This window comes from Lonchura striata, chromosome 31 (genome assembly GCF_050655825.1).
Source record: "Lonchura striata isolate lonStrDom1 chromosome 31, ASM5065582v1, whole genome shotgun sequence".
In the NCBI taxonomy this organism is placed as follows: domain Eukaryota; kingdom Metazoa; phylum Chordata; class Aves; order Passeriformes; family Estrildidae; genus Lonchura; species Lonchura striata.
In genome coordinates, this window is record NC_140733.1 from 9,038,015 (window position 1) to 9,055,742 (window position 17,728).

General features: G+C 65.9%; 3 protein-coding genes across 8 annotated transcripts; 2 read left to right on the forward strand and 1 right to left on the reverse strand.

Annotated features, from left to right (window-relative positions):
* Window positions 1-57: 57 nt before the first annotated feature.
* On the forward strand, window positions 58-10,362 carry LOC110478846 (histone acetyltransferase KAT5). Of its 6 annotated transcripts, none has more exons than XM_085563918.1 (14): window positions 58-147; window positions 298-364; window positions 871-939; window positions 1,225-1,361; window positions 2,427-2,612; window positions 3,610-3,690; window positions 4,223-4,297; window positions 5,477-5,725; window positions 6,883-6,972; window positions 7,048-7,188; window positions 7,483-7,576; window positions 7,865-8,024; window positions 8,596-8,677; window positions 9,483-10,362. In XM_085563918.1, exons 1-14 carry the CDS (start codon window positions 139-141, stop codon window positions 9,615-9,617), a joined length of 1,575 nt encoding a protein of 524 aa, XP_085420044.1. In that variant the 5' UTR covers window positions 58-138; the 3' UTR covers window positions 9,618-10,362. The 6 variants fall into 6 exon arrangements, with proteins under 6 accessions (XP_085420044.1, XP_085420045.1, XP_085420048.1 ...); XM_085563919.1 differs by lacking the exon at window positions 9,483-10,362 and adding an exon at window positions 9,024-9,125; XM_085563920.1 differs by having other exon boundaries at window positions 79-147; window positions 298-359.
* On the reverse strand, window positions 10,166-11,779 carry LOC146764901 (ribonuclease H2 subunit C-like). Its single transcript, XM_085563954.1, has 4 exons — window positions 11,600-11,779; window positions 11,040-11,146; window positions 10,805-10,924; window positions 10,166-10,515 (listed from the first exon to the last, which is right to left on the reverse strand). The coding sequence occupies exons 1-4, from the start codon at window positions 11,751-11,753 to the stop codon at window positions 10,471-10,473; spliced, it is 426 nt and encodes a 141-aa protein (XP_085420080.1). The 5' UTR covers window positions 11,754-11,779; the 3' UTR covers window positions 10,166-10,470.
* Window positions 11,780-13,502: 1,723 nt separating this feature from the next.
* On the forward strand, window positions 13,503-17,445 carry LOC146764902 (putative transcription factor Ovo-like 1). The gene is made up of 4 exons (XM_085563967.1): window positions 13,503-13,966; window positions 15,173-15,300; window positions 15,633-15,897; window positions 16,913-17,445. The coding sequence occupies exons 1-4, from the start codon at window positions 13,867-13,869 to the stop codon at window positions 17,197-17,199; spliced, it is 780 nt and encodes a 259-aa protein (XP_085420093.1). The 5' UTR covers window positions 13,503-13,866; the 3' UTR covers window positions 17,200-17,445.
* The last annotated feature ends 283 nt before the right edge of the window (window positions 17,446-17,728 follow it).

Genomic DNA, 17,728 nt, shown 5'->3' on the forward strand with positions numbered 1-17,728 from the left:
GTGACGCGGCTGCCGGGAAAGCCCCGCCCCCTCCCGCGAGCGCTCCCGCCAACCGGGGGGCGGGGCGCAGGCGCGGAGGGGGCGGGGCCGCGTCCCGGAAGCGCGTCGGGCCGGCCGGAAGCGGAGGCCGGGAGGAGAATGGCGGAGGTGGGGAGCGGGCGGGGGGGGGCAGCGCGGAGGGGGCTCGGGGAGCCGCCCGAGGGGCTCCGGGAGCCTCCGGACGGGTTCGGGGACCCCCCGAACCCCCCGCGGGGGTTTTGGGGCCCCGCCGGCCCTGACGAGGCCCCGCCCCCGCAGGGGGAGGTGTCCGAGGGCTGCCGCCTGCCCGTGCTGCGCCGGAACCAGGACAACGAGGATGAGTGGCGTGAGCGGGGCGGGGCTCAGCGCGGGGGCAGCCAATCAGGGCGCGGGGGCGGGGCTAAGGGAAAGGGCGGGAAGCGGCGGGGGCGGGGCCTCCTGAGGGGGCGGGGCCTGGCCCGGGGGGGGTCGGGGGTCCTGGGGGGTTTGGGGTTCATGAGGGGGTCCCGGGGGAATTTGGGATCCCTGAGGGGGTCACTGGGTGGGTTTGGGGGTCCCAGGCCGGTTTGGGGGTCCCTGGGTGGGTTTAGGGTCCCTGAGGGGGTCCCTGGGGGGTTTGGGGGTCCCAGGGGGGTTTGGGGGTCCCAGGAGGGTTTGGCAGTCCTAAGTGGGTTTGGGGGTCCCTGGGTGGGTCTGGGGTCCCAGGGGGGTCTGGGGGTCCCTGAAGGGATCCCTGGGTGGGTTTGGAGTGCCTGGGTGGATGTTGGGGGTCCCTGGGGGGTTTGGGGGTCCCTGGGGGGTTTGGGGGTTCCAGGAGGGGCTGTGTGGTGACCCCCACCCCCCCGGTTTCAGCGCTGGCCGAGATCCTGAGCGTGAAGGACATCAGCGGCAGGAAACTCTTCTACGTGCACTACATCGACTGTGAGCGCGACACGGACACGGGACAGGGGGACAGGGACACGGGGGGACACGGGGACAGGGACACAGGGACATGGGGGACGCTGGGATGGACACTGGGGTGGCATTGGGGTGGACGCTGGGGTGGCATTGGGGTGGACGCTGGGGTGGCACTGGGATGGACACTGGGATGGGCACTGGGGTGGTCACTGGGGTGGCATTGGGGTGGACACTGGGCTGGCAATGGGCTGGCACTGGCCTGGCACTGCCACCCCCCGTGCCAGCCCGCCATGTCCCCGCTGTCCCCAGTTAACAAGCGCCTGGACGAGTGGGTGACCCACGACCGGCTGGACCTCAAGAGGGTCCAGGTGCCCCGCAAGGAGGCCAAGACGCCCACCAAGAACGGCCTGCCCGGCTCCCGGCCCGGCTCCCCCGACAGGGACCCGGTGAGCCCCGGGACACGGGGACACGGGGGGACCTGGGGGGGACACCTGGAGGGGACACAGAGACCTGGTGATGGATATGGGGACATGGAGGGACACCTGGGGACATGGGGGGACACTGGGGACATGGGGGGGACACCTGGAGGGGACACCTGGAGGGGACACAGAGACCTGGTGATGGATACGGGGACATGGGGGGACACTGGGGACACTTGGTGACACGGGGAGGGGATGGGGGGAAACGGGAGATGAGGAACAACGGGAGGTCGGGTGACATTGAGGGGACACCGGACGGACAGAGGGGTCTGGGGACAGGGGACACGGAAGGGACAGGGCTGAGGAGGGGCTGGGACAGGGACAGTTTGGGGACACGGGCGAGGGACACCAAGGGACAGGGCAAGGACAGGGGCCAGCCTCGGGGACCGAGCGCTGAGGGGACACATGGGGGGGACACGGGACAGGGGACACGTGGAGCCGCTGGGGACAGACCTGGAGTCCCCAAACCCCCTGGTGACAGGGGGACACTCGCCCCCCACAGCAGGGACGTCCCCTGGGGGGTGGTGACATCCCCAGGACACACCCAGGGGCCACCCCGGACCCTTGGGGACATCCCCAGCCCCTTTAGGGGACCCTGGGGACATTTCCGACCCCTTTAAGGGACCTTGGGGACACCCTCAACCCCTTGGGGACACCTGCAGCTCCTGTAGGGGACCTTGGGGACATCCCCAGGCACTCTCTGGGGACCTTGGGGACATCTCTGACCCCTTGGGGACAACCCCAACCCCTTTAAGGGACCCTGGGGACAGTTCTGACCCCTTGGGGACACCCTTGACCCCTCTAAGGGGACCCTGGGGCCACCCCTGACCCCTCTAAGGGAACCCTGGGGACACCCCTGACCCCTTAGGGACACCCCCGACCCCTGGATGCCACCCTGTCCCCCTTCAGGAGCCCTTGGGGCCACCAAGGGCCGTCCCCGGGAGGGGTCCCGGGGTGGCGGGAGGGTCCCCGAGCCGCGGTGGCTCCGTCCCCTGCGCGTGCCCCTAAACCCTCCTCTTCCTCCCGGCGCAGAGGAAGAGCCTGGAGCTGGCGCTGCCGGTGGCCCCCGCCAGCGGGAAGAGTTTGCCGGGGCCACCGGGGCCAGCGGCGGGGCCAGCGGGGCCAGCGGGGCCAGCGGGGCCAGCGGGGCCGGGGCCCATCACGCTCCGCTTGCACCTGCCCAAGGAGAGCGAGGCCGAGCCCCCCCAGCGCCCCACGGTAACCCCCGATGGCCCCGGCGGCCCCAGGGTCCCCGAATGTCCCCAAACGGCCCCAGGGTCCCCAAATGTCACCAGGGTCACCAATGGCACCAGGGTCCCCAAATGTCACCAAACGTCACCAGGGTCCCCAAATGTCACCAGGGTCACCAAATGTCACCAGGGTCCCCAAATGGCACCAGGGTCCCCAATGGCCCCAGGGTCCCCAAATGTCACCAGGGTCACCAATGGCACCAGGGTCCCCAATGGCACCAGGGTCACCAAATGTCACCAGGGTCCCCGAACATCACCAGGGTCTCCAATGGCACCAAATGTCCCCAGGGTCCCCAGATGTCACCCAGGTCCCCGAACGTCCCCAGGATCCCCAATGGCCCCAAATTTCACCAAATGTCCTCAATGGCCCCAAATGTCCCCAAACATCCCAAATGTCCCCAAATGTCCCCAGGGTCCCCAGCTGGCACCAAAAGTGGCCCCGGAGGTGGTCCCTGGCAGGTCCCGGTTTTGTCACCCTGTCCCTGTCCCCGGGGTGTCCCCTGAGCCTCCCCTTCCTCGGGCCTACTGGGATGGACTGGGATGGACTGGGAGGGACTGGGATGGACTGGGGGGGAGTGGGATGGACTGGGAGGGACTGGGAATGGACTGGGGGGACTGGGATGGACTGGGGGGGAACTGGGATGAACTGGGATGGACTGGGAGGGACTGGGATGGACTGGGAGGGACTGGGATGGACTGGGATGGACGGGGGGGGTCTGGGGGGACTGGGGGGGACTGGGATGGACTGGGGGGGACTGGGATGGACTGGGGGGGACTGGGAATGGACTGGGATGGACGGGGGGGGTCTGGGGGGACTGGGGGGCGACTGGGATGAACTGGGATGTTCTGGGGGGGACTGGGATAGACTGGGATGTTCTGGGGGGGACTGGGATGAACTGGGTTGTTCTGGGGGGGACTGGGGGGACTGGGAGGGTCCGGTTTGAACTGGTTTGAACTGGTCCCAGAAGCGCAAGGTCGAGGTGGTGTCACCGGCCACGCCCGTCCCCGCCCCCACCGAGACCTCGCAGGCGTCCGTGTTCCCCCAGGTGAGCCCAGCAACACCAGTATGGACCAGTATGGCCCAGTATAGACCAGTAACACCAGTATGGACCAGTATGGCCCAGTATCAATACCAGTATGGCCCAGTATGGACCAGTAACACCAGTATTGACTAGTATGGCCCAGTATCAACACCAGTATGGCCCAGTACATGACACCAGTGTGGGCCAGTAACACCAGTATGGGCCAGTAACAATACCAGTAACACCAGTCTGGGTGGGTTTGGGGTGTCTGCGTCGGTTTTGGGGGAGATTTTGGGGGGCTTTGGGCTGAATTTTGGGGTTTTGAGGTGGTTTTGGGCAGTTCTGGGGTGGATTTGGGGATTTTGGGTGAATTTGGGGATTTTGGGTGGTTTCGGGCAGTTTTGGGGTGGTTTTGGGCAGTTTTGGGGTGGATTTGGGGATTTTGGGTGATTTGGGGCAGTTTTGGGTGGTTTTGGGCAATTCTGGGGTGAATTTGTGGGATTTTGGGGTGGTTTTGGGGATTTTGGGGGGCAGACACTGACCCCCTCTCCCCCAGAACGGCTCCGCGCGCCGGGCGGTGGCGGCTCAGCCGGGCCGCAAGAGGAAGTCGGCCTGCCTGGGGACGGACGAGGTGGGGACACCGGGGGGACATTGGAGACACCGGGGGGACACCGGGGGGGAGGGGCTGCCCTGCCCTGGGGGGGAGGGGAGGAGAGAAACGGGCTCTGGGGCTGGGGAAACTGAGGCACGGGAGGGGAAAATGGCCTGGAAATGAGGAAACGTCAGCTGGAAGTGGGGAAACTGAGGCAGGGATGGGGGGTGGCCTAAAAACAGGGAAACTGAGGCAGGGATGAGGAAAAGTAACCTAAAAATGGGGAAACTGAGGCAGAGTTGGGGAAAAGCAACCTAGGAATGGGGAAATTGAGGCAAAGTTGGAGAAGAGCAATCTAAAAACAGGGAAACTGAGGCAGGAAAGACACAAACCAGCCAGAATGGGGAAACTGAGGCAGGAAAGACACAAACCAGCCAGAATGGGGAAACTGAGGCAGGGAAGCCACAATCCAGCTGGAAATGGGGAAACTGAGGCAGGGAAGGCACAAACTGAGGCAGGGAAGGCACAGAGCAGCCGGAATGGGGAAACTGAGGCAGGGAAGCCACAATCCAGCCGGAATTGGGAAACTGAGGCAGGGAAGGCACAATCCAGCCGGAATTGGGAAACTGAGGCAGGGAAGGCACAGACCAGCAGGAATGGGGAAACTGAGGCAGGGAAGGCACCGACCAGCCAGAAACGAGGAAACTGAGGCAGGAAAAACACAAACTGAGGCAGGAAATGGACAAACCAGCAGGAAATGGGGAAACTGAGGCAGGAAAGGCACAAACTGAGGCAGGGAAGGCACGATCCAGCCGGAATGGGGAAACTGAGGCAGGGAAGGCACAGAGCAGCCGGAATGGGGAAACTGAGGCAGGAAAGCCACAATCCAGCTGGAAATGGGGAAACTGAGGCAGGGAAGGCATAAACTGAGGCAGGGAAGGCACAGAGCAGCCGGAATGGGGAAACTGAGGCAGGGAAGGCACAGAGCAGCCGGAATGGGGAAACTGAGGCAGGGAAGGCACAAACTGAGGCAGGGAAGGCACAGAGCAGCTGGAATGGGGAAACTGAGGCAGGGAAGGCATAAACTGAGGCAGGGAAGGCACAGAGCAGCCGGAATGGGGAAACTGAGGCAGGGAAGGCACAGAGCAGCCGGAATGGGGAGCGCCAGGAGGCGGGCGGGGAGCCCCCCGGGCCCTGAGCGCGCTGCCCCCCGCCCAGGACTCGCAGGACTCGTCGGACGGGGCCCCGTCGGCGCCGCGCATGACCGGGAGCCTGGTGTCGGACCGCAGCCACGACGACATCGTGACGCGCATGAAGAACATCGAGTGCATCGAGCTGGGCCGGCACCGCCTCAAGCCCTGGTACTTCTCGCCGTACCCGCAGGAGCTGACGGGGCTGCCCGTGCTCTACCTGTGCGAGTTCTGCCTCAAGTACGGGCACAGCCTGCGCTGCCTGCAGCGCCACCTGGTACGGCCGGGCGGGGGGGACTGGGGGGGATTTTGGGGTGTTCGGGGGAGTTTTAGGGGGGATTTAGGGGGATTTGGGGGAGTTTTAGGAGGTTTGGGGGGTGTTTAGGGGAGTTTTAGGGGGGTTGAGTGGGTTGGGAGAGTTTTAGGGGTGTTTGGGGGAGTTTTAGGAGGGTTTAGGGGGGTTTTGGGGAGTTTTAGGGGGGATTGGGGGGATTTTGGGGGGATTTAGGGGTGTTTCGGGGAGTTTTAGGGGGGATTTAGGGGGATTTGGGGGAGTATTGGGGCGATTCAGAAGAGTTTTACAGGGTTTCTGGGAGTTCTAGGGGGGTTTGGGGGAGTTTTAGGGGGATTTGGGGGAATATTAGGTGGGTTTTAGGGGGATTAGGGGGAGTTTTAGGGGGGCTTGGGGGAGTTTTAGGGGGTTTGGAGGGTTTTGGGGGCGTTTTAGGAGGGTTTTAGGGGGCTTTGAGGGAGCATTAGGGGGATTTGGGGGAACATTAGGGGGATTTGGGGGAGTTTTAGGGGGTTTGGAGGGGTTGGGAGAGTTTTAGGAGGGTTTAGGGGGGTTTTGGGGAGTTTTAGGGGGGATTGGGGGGATTTTGGGGGGGATTTAGGGGTGTTTCTGGGAGTTCTAGGGGGGTTTGGGGGAGCATTAGGTGGGTTTGGTGGGTTTTAGGGGGATTTGGGGGAGTTTTAGGGGGGTTTGGGGGAGTTTTAGGAGGGTTTTAGGGGGATTTGGGGAAGTATTAGGGGGATTTGGGGGAGTTTTAGGAGGTTTGGGGGGTGTTTGGGGGAGTTTTAGGGGGATTTGGGGAAGTATTAGGGGGGTTTAGGGGAATTTTAGGGGGTTTGAGGGGGTTGGGAGAGTTTTAGGGGGGTTTGGGGCAGTTTTAGGGGGTTTTAGGGGGATTTGGGAGAGTTTTAGGGGGGTGTAAGGGGGATTTGGGGGAGTTTTAGGAGACTTTTGAGGGATTTGGGGATTTGGACACCCCCTTACCCCAAACTTCCTCCCCCTAAATTTTTCCCTTTTTCTCCCCTCTTCCCTCCTCGTTTTCCTCCTGATCTTCCCCTTCCACCCTCAAACTTTCTCAAACCCCCCAAAACCCCCTCAAACCCCCCAAAATCCCCTCAAACCCCCCAAAATCCCCTCCCCAGACCAAGTGTGACCTGCGGCACCCCCCTGGCAATGAGATCTACCGCAAGGGCACCATCTCCTTCTTCGAGATCGATGGCCGCAAGAACAAGGTGAGGGGCTCGGGGGGTCCCGGGGGGGTCCCTTGGGGGTCTCCCCCACCTGACCCCCCCGGGACCCCTCCCCAGAGCTATTCCCAGAACCTCTGCCTGCTGGCCAAGTGCTTCCTGGACCACAAAACCCTTTACTATGACACCGACCCCTTCCTCTTCTACGTCATGACCGAGTACGACTGCAAAGGCTTCCACATCGTGGGCTACTTCTCCAAGGTGGGGGGCCCGGGGGGGATTTGGGGGGGTCCATGGGGCATTTGGGGGGTCTAGAGGGGATTTTGGGGGGATTTGAGGGGTTCTGGGAGGATTTGGGGGGGATTTGGGGGGATCTAGGGGGGTTTGAGAGGGAACTGGGGAGTCTGGGAGGGATTTGGGAGGAATTTGAGGGGGTGTGGGGGAGATTTGGGGGGTCTTGGTGGTCTAGGGGAGATTTGGGGGGTCTGGGGGGATTCAGGGGGGTTTTGGGGCGGTCCCAGGGGTTTTTGGGATCTGATCCCGGGTTCTCTGCAGGAGAAGGAGTCGACTGAGGATTACAACGTGGCCTGCATCCTCACCCTGCCCCCGTACCAGCGCCGCGGCTACGGCAAGCTGCTCATCGAGTTCAGTCAGTGCCAAAGCCACCCAGACCCACCCCAAATCCACCCAGAGCCACCCAAACCTACCCCAAACCCACCCAATCCCCCCCCAGATCCACCCAATCCCCACCAAACACACCCTAACTCACCCCAAATCCACCCAAACCCACCCAAACTCACCCCAATGCCCCCTGTCCCCCCCCATCCCCCCCGTCCCCGTGTCCCCCTGTCCCCCGTGTCCCCCTGTCCCCGTGTCCCCGTGTCCCCCTGTCCCCCGTCCCCGTCCCGTCGCCCTCAGCTCGCGCTGCTCCGTGCAGGTTACGAGCTCTCCAAGGTGGAGGGCAAGACGGGCACCCCCGAGAAGCCGCTCTCGGACCTGGGGCTGCTCTCCTACCGCAGTTACTGGTCCCAGACCATCCTGGAGATCCTCATGGGGCTCAAGGCCGAGGCGGGCGAGCGGCCCCAGATCACCATCAAGTGAGACACGCCCCCTTCCCGAGACCACGCCCCCTTCCGGAGGCCACACCCCTTTGTAAAACCTTGCTCCTCTGTGAAGCCACGCCCCTTTTCCTGAGGCTCCACCCACCACAGCGATACCCAATATGGGCGGCTCATGCAGGCCACGCCCACTTGCAGAAGACACGCCCCCTGGGCCACACCCATACCAGGATCCACCCCTAAAGCCCCGCCCACCGCTAAGCCCCGCCCACACGCAGGGCGTGGCATATCAGGCCACGCCCATCTCCAAGCCACGCCCCCGAGGTTCCGCCCCAGCTGCCAATCAATGCTCAGCATTGATGGACAGCTGCTCCAGGCCACGCCCACAAGGCCACGCCCACCCACTGCAGGCTCCGCCCCTTCACTTCCCAACCTCGGGGGGGTTCTGTGGGGTTCCAGGGATTTTTGGGGGATTTTGGGGGATTTTGGGGGATTCTGGGGGGCTCCAGGGATTTATGGGGGTTCCAGGGATTTTGGGGGATTCTGGGGGATTTTGGGGGGTGCCGCGGGGGTCAGGGCGTGCAGCCCCCCCTCACTGCCCCTCCCGCAGCGAGATCAGCGAGATCACGAGCATCAAGAAGGAGGACGTGATCTCCACGCTGCAGTACCTGAACCTCATCAACTACTACAAGGTGGGGCTGGCACACCTGGGGGGGCGGGGCCTCGCACACCTGACACACCTGGGTGGGGTCTGACACACCTGGAGGAGGTCCTGACACACCTGGAGGAGGTCCTGACACGCATGTACGGGGCCAGTACACCCTGACACACCTGTACCTGTGCACACCTGACACACCCGTCCCTGCAGGGCCAGTACACCCTGACACACCTGTATGAATCTGTACACCTGACACACCTGTGCACACCAGTACAGACTCAGTACACCCTGATACACCTGTGCACACCTGACACACGTGTGCACACCTGACACACGTGTTCCCACCTGACACACGTGTTGCCACCCGTCCCCGCGAGCAGGGCCAGTACATCCTGACGCACCTGACACACGTGTGCACACCTCACACACGTGTTCCCGTCCCTGCGTGCAGGGCCAGTACATCCTGACACACCTGACACACGTGTGCACACCTGACACACGTGTGCACACCTGACACACGTGTTGCCACCCGTCCCTGCGAGCAGGGCCAGTACATCCTGACACACGTGTGCACACCTGACACACGTGTTCCCGTCCCTGTGTGCAGGGCCAGTACATCCTGACACACCTGACACACGTGTGCACACCTGACACACATGTTCCTGTCCCCGCGTGCAGGGCCAGTACATCCTGACACACCTGACACAGGTGTGCACACCTGACACACGTGTTCCTGTCCCCGCGAGCAGGGCCAGTACATCCTGACACACGTGACACACGTGTGCACACCTGACACACGTGTGCACACCTGACACACGTGTTCCTGTCCCCGCGTGCAGGGCCAGTATATCCTGACGCTGTCTGAGGACATCGTGGAGGGCCACGAGCGCGCCATGCTGAAGCGGCTGCTGCGCATCGACGCCAAGTGCCTGCACTTCACCCCCAAGGACTGGAGCAAGCGCGGCAAGTGGTGAGGCCACGGACACGCCACGGACACGGCGTGGACATGGACACGGACACGCCACGGACACGGCGTGGACATGGACACGGACACGCCACGGACACGGCGTGGACATGGACACGCCACGGACACGGACATGGACACCGGGACATGGCACAGACATGCCACGGACACCAGGACAGGGACATGGACACGGACATAGACACGGACACGGCATGGACACGGAAATGGCACGGACACAGCACGGACATGGACACAGCACGGACATGGCATGGACACCAGGACAGGGACACAGCATGGACATGGACACGGCATGGACATAGGGACATGGACATGGACATACAGACAGGGACGCGGACACGGACATGGCACAGACACTGCGACACAGACATGGACACCGGGACACAGACATGGACACGGGACACGGACACAGACATGAGGACAGGGACACAGACACGGACACCTGGACATGCCCATGGAAACGCCCACCTGAACACACCCATGGACACAGAAACGCCCACCCGGCGCCGCTCATTAATCACACCTGGCCCCGCCCACACCTGCGCTGCAATTCCTTTATTGGCCGAGAAAGGGGCGGGGCTCTGCTGGGCCACACCCACTGGGGCGTGACTCGGAGGCTCCGCCCACGGGGGGCGTGGCTGCGTATGTGGGCGAGGCCTCCTCTGGACAGTGATTGGTGTGTTGGGTTTTTTTAAATAAAGTGGGCGGGGCTTCCACAGGCTCCACTCACACTGGGAGGGGCTGCAGGCACTTTTATTTAAATGAGCCCTGCCCAGTGGGTGTGGCTGGAAATGCTAATGAGGTGTGTGGCTCCGGTTGTGGGCGTGGCTCGGGGGCGTGGCCTGTCACGGCTCCGCCTCCTCGTCGCTGTCACTCACGGGGGCGTGGAGCTGGGGGAGGGGCAGGGTGAGGGGGGCTGGGGGAGCCCCAAATGAGACCCCAGACCCCAAATGTGACCCCAAAACCCCCCAAATATGCCCCCAGCCCCCAAATGTGACCCCAAAACCCCCCAAATGTGCCCCCCAGATCCCCCAAATGTGCCCCCAGCCCCCCAAATGTGCCCCCAGACCCCCTAAATGTGCACCCAGACCCCCCAGATATGCTCCCAGCCCCCCCAATGTGCCCCCAGCCCCCCAGATGTGCCCCCAGCCCCCCAAAATTGCCCCCAGCCCCACTCACGGCCCGGGCAAGGGGCGCCCACTGCAGGGCCCGGGCCAGGCCCCGGTCGGGGGCGGGGGCGGCGTCGCCCCCCCAGTCCGTGATGGCGCCGAAGGCCCCGGCCGGGGTCACCCAGCCAGCCTGGGCAGAGGGCAAAGGTCAAAGGTCAGGGGCAGAGGGAAAAGGTCAGGGGGGCCGGGACCCCCCGGGGATGGGGAAAGGGGGGGCTGAGCCCCGGGGGGGGTCTCTGCCTCACCTGGGGGTCCCCGGGCTCCCCCTCCCGCAGCACGACCCCCGAGTAGCCGGGGGGCAGCGGCAGCTCCCGGCCCCCCAAGCGGCGCCCCCGGAACGAGGCCCAGAGCTCTGGGGGGAGAGTGAGATGGGGGACCCCAAAACCCGCTCGGGACCCCCAAAACCCACCAGGGAGCCCCAAAACCTCATCCCGGGACCCCCAAAACCCACCCAGGACACCCAAAACCGGCCCAGGACACCCAAAACCTCATCCCGGGACCCCCAAAACCCACCTGAGACCCCCAAAACCGGCCCTGGACCACCAAAACCTCATCCCGGGACCCCCAGAACCCGCCCGGGAGCCCCAAAACCCCCCCGGGACCCCCAGAACCTCCTGGGCATCCCTAAACCGCCACGCGACCCCCAAAGCCAGCCGGGACCCCCAAACATTCCCGAGATCCCCGACCCCCCCGAGCCCCCAGACCCCCCGTCCGCCCCCCGGACTCGGCGGGATCTCCCCTCAGGACCCCCCAGATCCCCCCAGGGCTCCCCCCAGGGCTCCCCCCGGGCCGCCCCGGGCCGCACCGCCGCCGGGGCCGGGCCGGGCCCGCAGGAACGCGGCCACGGGCGCGGGCCCGTCGTGCCGGACGCGGCAGGGCAGGAGCTGCACCGGGAGCGGCTCCGGGGCGGCGCCGGGCGGGACCCGGACCCGGACCCGGTCCCAGCCCCCCGCCGCCATCGCTGATCGGCTCGGGGAGGGCGGAAGTTACGTCACCGCGCGCCGGAAGGGGCGCGGAGGCGCCCAGGAACGGAGCCAAGATGGCGGCGCCCAGTTTGGAACAAAGATGGCGGCGCCGTACGGAAAGGGCGGGGAATGATGGGAGATGTAGTTCGGGGCCGGGGGGCGTTCTGAGCACCCCCCCCAGCGTCTGTTGGGACCCCCCCCCCAAACCTTCAGGGACACCCCCAGCCCTATGGGGACCCCTAGCCTCCAGAGCCCCCCCCGAGCCCCCCGGAGCCCCCAGCCCCACAGGGCCCCCCCCGAGCCCCCCCCGGAGCCCCCAGCCCCACAGGGACCCCCCCCGAGCCCCCCACCCCTAGAAGCAGACACGGATTTTGCAATTTCCAGTTTGTTTTTTTTTTTGGGGGGGGGCCATGTCCCGCCATGTCGCGACAGCTCAGGCCCCTCCCCCCCCAGCAGCAGCTGCAGCGCCAGTGCGGGGGGGGCGGCGCCCCGGTTTGGGGAGGGGTCCCGCGGATTTGGGGACTCTGACGCCCCCAGGGACACCCTGACCCCCCCCAGGGACACCCTGACCCCCCCTGAGGACACCCTGACCCCCCCTTGGGGACACCCTGACCCCCCTGGGACACCCTGACCCTCTTTGGGGACGCCCTGACCCTCTTTGGGGACACCCTGACCCCCCTGGAACACCTCCGGTGGCTGTCCCCAGTGTCCCCGTGTCCCCGGTGTCCCCATCCCCAGTGTCCCCAATGTCCCGGTGTCCTCGATGTCCCCAGATACCCCCAATGTCCCCAGTGTCCCAAAATCCCGGTGTCCCCCAATGTCCCCCGTGTCCCGGTGTCCCGGTGTCCCCCAGTGTCCCCAATGTCCCCGTGTCCCCCCGTGTCCCGGTGCCCCACGGCCGCTGTCCCCGCCCCGTGGCCGTCCCGCGTCCCGCGGTGTCCCCGGGCCGGGGCGGGGGCTCCCCGTTATTTCCCAAGCGGCGCCCGCCCGACCGGCTCCGGCTGCGGCGCGGCCCGGCCCGACCGGCGGAACCGGTCCGGGGCACCGCGGGGCGGGACGGGGACGCGCGGCGGGGCGGCACCGCCGGGACCGGCACGGCACGGCCGCGACGGCAGCGGGACAGCAGCACCGGGAGCGGGACCGGGACAGCAGCACCGGGACCGGGACGGAACCGGGACAGCAGCACCGGGACCGGGACAGCAGCACCGGGAGCGGGACAGCACCGGGACAGCAGCACCGGGACCGGGAGCGGGACAGCACTAACGGGACAGGGACGGGACCGGGACAGCACTAACGGGACCGGGACGGGACAGGGACGGGACCGGGACAGCATCTCCGGGACCGGGACAGCACCGGGACAGCACTAACGGGACCGGGACAAGACCAGGACAGCACCGGGACAGCACTAACGGGACCGGCACGGCACCGCCAGGACCGGGATAGCACCAGGACAGCATCTCTGGCACCGGGACAAGACCGGGACAGCACAACCGGAATAACAGAGCCAGGACCGGGATAACAGAGCCGGGAGCAGCACAACCGGGATAACGCAGCCGGGACAGCACCGGGACAATCGGGATAACAGAGCCGGGACCGGGATAACACCGCCGGGACCGGCAGCAGCACAGCACAACCGGGACAGGAGAGCCGGGACAGCTCCGGGACAGCCCCGGGACAGGAGAGCCGGGACAGCTCCGGGACAGCCCCGGGACAGGAGAGCCGGGACAGCGCCGGGACAGCGCCGGGACAGCCCCGGGACAGCGCCGCTGAGGGGGCGGCGCGGGGGGATCCGGCGGGATCGGGGATCCGGCACCAGAACCGGGCGAGGATTTGGGATCCGGCACCAGAACCGAGCGAGGATTTGGGATCGGCGGGAGCCGCTGACCGAACATTTGAGTTCTGTGATCAAAAGTCCCCAAGGATTTGGGATCGGCTGCGGGTCTTGGCCAAACTCTCCGGATTGGGATCAAATCCAACCGGGGAACCGGGACCCAGCCCCGCCGGGAGCCGGGGATCGGCACCGCAGCCGCCGGGGATCGGAGCAGGGATCCACCGGGATCCATCGGGACCGGGGGATCCAGCGGGATCCAGCGGGATCCATCCGGCCATGCCGCGCGCCTTCCTGGTGAAGAAGCCGGTGGTGGCCACGGCCAAGCGCAACTGGAGCGAGCTCCCGGACGAGCAGCGGGCGGAGATCTACGTGCCCAGTACGGGGCAGGGATCTGGGGGGGCAGGATCCATCGGGAGATGGGATCTGGGGGGATCCAGGGATTTGGGGGGGCAGGATCCCTCGGGAGATGGGATCTGGGGGGATCCAGGGATTTGGGGGGGGCCAGGATCCCTCGGGAGATGGGATCTGGGGGGATCCAGGGATTTGGGGGGGCAGGATCCGTCGGGAAATGGGATCTGGGGGGGCCAGGATCCATCGGGAAATGGGATTTGGGGGGATTCAGGGATTTGGGGGGGCCAGGATCCGTCGGGAGATGGGATTAGGGGGGGACTCAGGAATTTGGGAGGACTCAGGAATTTGGGGGACCCCGGGATGTGGGGGGGTTTCAGGTGTCCGTTGGGATTCAGCTGCTGGGGGTCCCCAGAAGTCTGGGGGGCTGTGTCAGGAATTTGGGGGTTCCGGGTGTTTGAGGGGGATCCAGGAATTTTGGGGGGGTCCCAGGTGTTCTGGAAGTGTGCAGGACGACCAAAGAATGTAGGGGGAAACCGGAATTTTGGGGATAGGGGGTTCCAGGGGCCCCGATTTTGGAGGGATCCCAGTTTTGGGGTGACCTCCTTCCCCCCCAGGGGTATCCCCTGAGGGGCAGAGTTGGGGTTCAGCCCCAAAATCCCACCCAAACTCTGGGATGTGGGGGGGGGGGGTTAGGGAGGATTTTGGGGGGCACCCCCGGACCCTTTTGGGGGGTGCGGGTTTGGGGTGCCCGGAGGGTTTGGGGAGGATTTTGGGGTGCCTGGGGGCGATTTTAGGGGGGTTCGGGCTGCCCGGCCGTGTCCCTGGGTGGGGGAGGGGATTTTTGGGTGTCGCCGGTGTCCCCCCGGGGGGGGTGGGTGGCGTCCCCCCCCCGGGGCCCACGCGGGCGCCACCCGCCGGAAACCCCTAATTAGGGGCGTCATTGGGGCGGTAATTTGGGGTGTCGCGGCCCGAGCCGTCCGACCGGTCGGGGGAACCCCGAAGGGCGGGGGAGGGGAGCGGGGGAGGGGCCCCCCAAATCCTCCTCCTGCCATGGGGGGGGGCACATTTGGGGCGTCCCCAGGGTGGGCTCCGATTTGGGGAGGGGTGGGGGGGTCACGTTTGGGGCGTCCCGATTTTTTTGGGGGGGGTTTTTTTGGGGGGGATGCAATTTTGGGGGGGCGGTTCGGGGGTTCATGACCCCCCCTAAAACCGTGCCCCCCACCCCCCCCAGTCTGCCTGGGGGGCTGCCCCCTGCGCAGGGACCCCGAGCCGGCCGTGGGCGAGGCCCCCGCGTCCCCCCTGGACATGACGCTGCCCCCCCGCGCCCCCCCCGGCCCCTTCCTGCACCCCAAGGGCAAGGTAAGGGGCACCCCAAATTTGGGGAGGGGGCTTGGAAGGATGGGGGGGGAGAAAAGTCAGCTGGGGGTGCCCAAATTGGGGAGGGGGGGGCCTGAGACTGGGGGAGCACGGAGGTCCCCAAATTGGGGTGGGGGGAGTCTCCAAATTTGGGGGGGTCACCAAGGTGGGTTGGGGGCTCCCCAAAATCAGAGGTCCCCCAGGGGGGCTGTCCGTCACGACCGGGGGTCCCCAAAATCACCGCTCTCCCCGTAACTGGGGGGTCCCGAGGGGGGTCCCGAGGGGGGTCCCCACCATGCCCCCCCATTTAACCCCTTCCTCCCCTCCCTCCGCAGGTCCCGTCCGGCCCTTTGGGCGCCCCCCTCCCCCCGGGGCTGCCCCTGGCCGGGGGGGTCCCCGTGGGGGTCCCGGTGGCCGGGGGGGTCCCGGGGGGCTCCGAGCTCTTCTCGTGCCCCGTGTGCCACAAGAGCTTCGGGTTCCAGCGGATGCTGAACCGGCACCTCAAGTGCCACAGCGAAGTGAAGCGGCACCGGTGCCCCTACTGCGGGAAGGGCTTCAACGACACCTTCGACCTCAAGCGCCACGTCCGCACCCACACCGGTAACGGGAGCGGGAGCGGAACGGGAACGGGGCAGGGATGGGATTGGGAACGGGAATGGGATTGGGAATGGGCTGGGAAATGGTTCAGGGATACCTTCGACCTCAAGCGCCACGTCCGCACCCACACCGGTAACGGGAGCGGGACCGGAAAGGGAACGGGGCAGGAATGGGATTGGGAATGGGAATGGGGCAGGAATGGGAACAGGACAGGAATGGGAATGGGAATGGGAATGGGCTGGGAAATGGTTCAACGACACCTTCGACCTCAAGCGCCACGTCCGCACCAACAACGGTAACGGGAGCGGGACCGGAACGGGATTGGGAACTAGATCGGGAATGGGGTGGGAATGGGAACGGGAACGGGAATGCGAATGGGATTGGGATCAGGAACGGGGCGGGAACGGGGCGGGAACAGCAGCAGGGACAAGGATGGCCCAGGGGTGGGAAGAGGGCTGGGCACGGGGACGGAGCTGGGAACGGGGAGGGTGTGAGGGGGGGACGGGAACGGGACGGAGCCAGAGTGGGACTGGGGCAGGACAGGGACAGCCACGAGGCGGCCCAAGCCCGAACCCCGAACCCCGAACCCCAAACCCCGAACCCCGAACCCCGAACCCCGAACCCCGCCAGGCGGCCGTCCCAAGTGTGACAGGGCCGTGTCCCCAAGTGTCCCCTCCTGTCCCCTGGCCAGGTGTCCATCCCTACAAGTGCTGTTGGTGTGACAAGGCCGTGTCCCCTCATGTCCCCTCATGTCCCCACCTGTCCCCTCGTGTCCCCCTGTCCTGTCCAGGTGTCCGTCCCTACAAGTGCTCACTCTGTGACAAGGCCATGACCCCTGGCCAGGTGTCCCCTAATGTCCCCTCATGTCCCCACCTGTCCCCTCGTGTCCCCCTGTCCTGTCCAGGTGTCCGTCCCTACAAGTGCTCACTCTGTGACAAGGCCATGACCCCTGGCCAGGTGTCCCCTAATGTCCCCTCATGTCCCCACCTGTCCCCTCATGTCCCCCTGTCCCGTCCAGGTGTCCGTCCCTACAAGTGCTCGCTCTGTGACAAGGCCTTCACGCAGCGCTGCTCGCTGGAGTCGCACCTGCGCAAGATCCACGGCGTGGCGCAGCGCTACGGCTACAAGGAGCGCCGGGCCAAGCTCTACGTGTGCGAGGAGTGCGGCGGCACGGCCGAGAGCCAGGACGCGCACCTGGCGCACCTGCGCCAGCGCCACCCCCACAGCCCCCTCCTGGCCAAGCTGGCCCGCAAGGCCGCGCCCGCGCCGCGCCCCGGCCCGCCCCGCGCCGCCCCGGCACCCTAGGGACCCCGAACGGGGATGGGGCGGGGGGCACGCCCGGGGGGGGGGACACACACCCATTTTGGGCAGGGACACGCCCACCTTGGGACACACCCACCTGGGGACACACCCACCTGGGGACACACCCACCTGGGGACACGCCCACTTGTGCAGGGACACACCCACCGGGGCCCACGCCCATTTAGGCAAGGACACACCCACCTGAGGACACACCCACCTGGGGACACACCCACCTGGGGACACGCCCACCTGGGGACACGCCCACCTGGGGACACACCCACCTGAGGACACACCCACTTAGGGACACACCCACCTGGGGACACACCCATTTAGGCAGGGACACCCTTTTAGGGAAGGGACACACCCACCTGGGGACACGCCCACTTAGGGACACACCCACCTAGGACACACCCACATGGGGACACACCCACCTGGGGACACACTCACCTGGGGACACACCCATTTAGGCAGGGACACACCCTTTTAGGGAAGGGACACACCCACCTGGGGACACGCCCACTTAGGGACACAC